This window comes from Merops nubicus, unplaced genomic scaffold (assembly GCF_000691845.1).
Source record: "Merops nubicus isolate BGI_N331 unplaced genomic scaffold, ASM69184v1 scaffold42978, whole genome shotgun sequence".
Taxonomy (NCBI): domain Eukaryota; kingdom Metazoa; phylum Chordata; class Aves; order Coraciiformes; family Meropidae; genus Merops; species Merops nubicus.
The window spans coordinates 1-4,779 of record NW_008627140.1 but is presented as its reverse complement, the minus strand read 5'-3'; the positions used below and the strand labels follow the sequence as shown (position 1 = coordinate 4,779).

The window sequence follows — 4,779 nt, the reverse complement described above, 5'->3', positions numbered from 1 at the left end:
GCCTGACTGCTCACTGCCTCCCCCCTCCGCCCCCCCAGTGTGGGCGTCTTCAAGAACGGCCGTGTGGAAATCATCGCCAACGACCAGGGGAACCGCATCACGCCGTCCTACGTGGCGTTCACGCCCGAGGGCGAGCGCTTGATCGGGGATGCCGCCAAGAACCAGCTTACATCCAACCCTGAGAACACCGTGTTCGATGCCAAGCGGCTCATCGGCCGCACCTGGAACGACCCTTCTGTGCAGCAGGACATCAAGTATCTGCCCTTCAAGGTGGGACCCGAATGCAGAAGGGTGGGTGGTGGGAAGGGGGCCAACGTGGCTGGTCAGAAGGGGCTACTGAATCACATAGTGCCTTTCTGAGCCATGTTGCAGCTCCTGGCCCTGGGAGGATGTGGGGCAGTCATGTGGCTGCAGCGGTTCCCTGCGCTGGCTAGCAGTAAGGTTGTGTCTCCTAGAGAGGCTCTGCGTAGTCTTCAAAGAGAAAGGAATACTCAGACAAAGGGGAGTGATTCCAGGAGTGGGTGAATAGGACAATATATGTTGTTCTTCTCAGGTTGTTGAAAAGAAAGCCAAGCCCCATATTCAAGTTGATGTTGGAGGTGGACAGACAAAAACGTTTGCTCCTGAAGAAATTTCTGCGATGGTTCTGACGAAGATGAAGGAAACAGCAGAGGCTTACTTGGGGAAGAAGGTGAGGTCACGAGTGCTGCTAGTGAGAACTCAGAGCTGCAGCTGTGTGGGACTAGGGCTGAGCGGGCAGGATCTGTGGGTGACCCCCCTTGGGCAGCCCGGTGGAATGGGCTCAGCTCGTGGTGGGTCTGTACTTCCCTTTGAGGAACAAAGGGTTGCTTGTGATGCCCGCCGCTCAGCTCGCTGTGTTCTCCTTTCATTGCCTTAACCAATGGTACATCTGGCTCCTTGCTCAGGTCACACACGCCGTGGTCACCGTGCCAGCCTACTTCAACGACGCCCAGCGGCAGGCCACGAAGGACGCTGGCACCATCGCTGGCCTGAACGTGATGAGGATTATTAACGAGCCGTGAGTACCTGGCGCTGTCCCGCCGGCGGGGAGCGGGGCGGGTGGAGCTGCTGCCTGACCGTGGGTCGGCTGCTGCCATTGCCTACGGACTGGACAAGAGAGAGGGGGAGAAGAACATCCTCGTGTTTGACTTGGGTGGAGGAACTTTCGATGTCTCCCTCCTCACAATTGACAACGGAGTCTTTGAAGTTGTGGCTACTAATGGTGACACTCACCTGGGTGGAGAAGATTTTGATCAACGTGTTATGGAACACTTCATCAAACTCTGGCTGCTGCCATTGCCTACGGACTGGACAAGAGAGAGGGGGAGAAGAACATCCTCGTGTTTGACTTGGGTGGAGGAACTTTCGATGTCTCCCTCCTCACAATTGACAACGGAGTCTTTGAAGTTGTGGCTACTAATGGTGACACTCACCTGGGTGGAGAAGATTTTGATCAACGTGTTATGGAACACTTCATCAAACTCTACAAGAAGAAAACTGGAAAAGATGTCAGGAAGGACAACAGAGCTGTGCAGAAGTTAAGACGGGAAGTGGAGAAAGCAAAGCGAGCCTTGTCATCTCAGCACCAGGCCAGAATTGAAATTGAATCCTTCTTTGAGGGAGAGGATTTCTCAGAGACACTTACTCGGGCCAAGTTCGAGGAGCTGAATATGGTAAGTTCAGAAAGGTAAAGTTACACAGCCTCAGCTCCGGGCTGGAGGCTTGTGGACGTGTGGGGTTTCCTGTGGGGATGCTGCCCTTTGAGGTATAAATAACTCCTGCTTGCACTGGGAGCCTGCAGCTGCTCCCTGTGAGGGTCACTGGGGTTGCTGGTGACAGCTGAGGGCTCCTCAAGGCTGGTCATCAGCCAGGTGATGTTCCTCCTCTGCAGTGGTGGTTCTTTGTACGCCAGGGCTGCCTACCTCAGACTGGAAATGGGGGAATACAGTTATACAGCCCTGGGGTTCCTCTGTATTCCTAGGACCTGTTCCGTTCCACTATGAAGCCTGTTCAGAAGGTTTTGGAGGATTCTGACCTGAAGAAGTCTGACATCGATGAGATTGTTCTTGTCGGTGGCTCTACTCGGATCCCCAAAATACAGCAACTGGTTAAAGAATTCTTCAACGGGAAGGAGCCTTCTCGAGGCATTAACCCGGATGAGGCCGTAGCCTACGGCGCAGCTGTCCAGGCTGGGGTTCTCTCTGGGGACCAGGATACAGGTAATGACACCTGCACTGTCACCCCAGGAGGGTGGTGGCTATTGACAGGTCAGAACTTCTTCAGCAGTCTGTAAGAAATTCTGTGCCTGTGAGGCCTCAGGATCCTGTCTGCAGTGGTGGGATGTTGTTTCAGGTTGAAGTTCAGTCTCACCCTTCATCTGTTGCAGGTGACTTGGTGCTGCTTGATGTCTGTCCTCTGACGCTTGGCATCGAGACGGTTGGAGGTGTAATGACTAAGCTGATCCCAAGAAATACTGTGGTTCCCACAAAGAAATCCCAGATCTTCTCCACAGCTTCTGATAACCAGCCAACCGTGACGATCAAGGTCTATGAAGGTAAGTGTCACCTTCGGTGGGCCTTGTGGCACTGGGGATCTGTCTTTCATACTTGCACAAGTCTGAGCATGAAGGCTGCTGGTGTTTCCAGATGTTGGGGGATATGTCCCTGGCTCTGAAGCTGCTCATCAGGCTCCTTGACCTGCATCAAAAACCATTACTAGAATTTTTGTCAAATATTTTCCCATGGCTCTGTTCTGAAGAGGTGATGCTGGTGTCTAGACAGATGCCAGGCTGGAATTAAAACCTTGCCTTTAACAAGTGTGTAGCTCATAATTTAACCAAGTGCAAGCCACAGCTAGGAAAGAAAGAAACCAATTCTCATTTTGTCTTCTAGGTGAGCGTCCCCTCACCAAGGACAACCACCTCCTGGGAACGTTCGACCTCACGGGAATCCCTCCTGCCCCTCGTGGTGTGCCCCAGATCGAGGTTACCTTTGAGATAGACGTGAACGGAATCCTCCGGGTCACGGCTGAAGACAAGGGCACTGGGAACAAAAACAAGATCACCATCACGAACGACCAGAACCGCCTGACGCCAGAGGAGATTGAGAGGATGGTCAATGATGCTGAGAAGTTTGCCGAGGAAGACAAGAAGCTTAAGGAGCGGATCGACGCCCGGAACGAGCTGGAGAGCTACGCCTACTCCCTGAAGAACCAGATCGGGGACAAGGAGAAGCTGGGTGGCAAGCTCTCCTCTGACGACAAAGAAACGATAGAGAAAGCAGTAGAGGAAAAGATTGAGTGGCTCGAGAGCCACCAGGATGCAGACATTGAAGACTTCAAAGCCAAAAAGAAGGAGCTGGAGGAAGTCGTTCAGCCCATTGTTAGCAAGCTCTACGGAAGCGCAGGGCCACCCCCCGGGGAGGAGGAGGCAGCAGAGAAGGACGAGTTGTAGATAGGGCATCTCCGAATGTGGTGTGTGTATATATTGGACTCAGGAACTCTTGTTTAAAATATTGAACTCTTCATTTGGAATGTACCTTTGGACCTTCACTTGCGAGTGGAGCTGGAAACGCTGGCCCGATGTGGCTGTTACTACTTGGGCTTAGCAGGCACTGGGGTCCGGGGGGGGGGGCTGTAAATGCGACAGGGGCAGAGCTTGAGGCGTTCTATTTAACAGCTCGGTCACGGGAGCTTGCTGTAGAGCTTTTCTACTGGCAGTGACCACAATAAATTTGTTACTTACACTGGGCTTTCTCACAGTTTGTGTCCTCCCTGACCTAGTTACAGCAGCTGGTTCTTGCTAGTGCGTGGGCTGCAGCTCCTGAGGCTGGCCTGCCCCAGTCTGGTGTGGAGACAGCCTGGCCTGGGTTGAGGTTGCCTGATGGCTTCTCTTAGAGAAGAGAGCCCTGAGCGGCCATCATGGGAGAAGGGGGTAAAGGAAGAGAGGGAGAGGCATGAAAACTGTCCCAGGGCTGGCTGACAGCTTCTGCAGCTATGGCTTAGCACCAGCCTTTGGGAACCTGACCTCAGCCTGGGTGCTGCTCCTGGTTCTACCTCTCCTGGGATGGAACAGGAGATTCCAGAGGTGGGGGGAAGGGGTGGTGCAGGCAGCCCTGGAAGTTTGGAACTGCTTGAGGGGTGGCCTCACTGTGGCATTTTGAGCCACAACAGGAAATTAACTTTTCCTTCACATGTTGCATTTAATTTCCTGCAATACTAAAACTAGTTTCAGGGGCTTTCTCTCCCATGAGGTAACAGACTGGTTTTTCTGATAACTGAAAAGTAGCAAATGCATAAATGTTCTTTAAAAAAATCCTATCTTGGACTCCAGCAGGTAAGAAATTGAGCTGAGGACAGAAGGTACTTCTGTGGTGCCTGCTCTAAAACCCCCTTTAAACCACACAGCACTCTGCACCCTCCTGGCTCTGGGGGATGCTTGTCTTGGTTTTCATTCACTCATTTTGAAAACAGCAATAGCTAAAACTCATTGCTCCCCAAAACCCTTTGCAGGCACCACTGCAGCCTGGCAGGTGAAGCATTGCTGTGGGCACCAGCCAGCAAACAGCAGGGGGGGTCTGCGGGCACAGCCCCATCCACTCAAGGGCAAGAATTTCTTTATTGGAAAGAGGTGAAGGGCATCCGCCAGGACTGGGAAAGCTGCGTCGGAGGCGCCCCAGCTCTTCACTGCAGCAGGCTGACCAGGCAGTCCCCGTACACCTCCCCGCGCGTGTCCATCCCGCCGAACGCCAGCAGCAGGTG

The 4,779-nt window shown here is 53.1% G+C and overlaps 1 protein-coding gene across 1 annotated transcript; it reads left to right on the top strand.

The window, feature by feature from the left end:
- Window positions 1–36: 36 nt before the first annotated feature.
- HSPA5 (heat shock 70kDa protein 5 (glucose-regulated protein, 78kDa)) lies at window positions 37–3,655 on the top strand (the record flags this gene model as incomplete). The annotated part of the gene is made up of 7 exons (XM_008946222.1): window positions 37–270; window positions 554–691; window positions 927–1,038; window positions 1,303–1,694; window positions 2,003–2,240; window positions 2,408–2,575; window positions 2,913–3,655. Coding segments are annotated over 7 exons (1,842 nt in total), but the record flags the coding sequence as incomplete, so codon positions are not given.
- Between the last annotated feature and the right edge of the window lie 1,124 nt (window positions 3,656–4,779).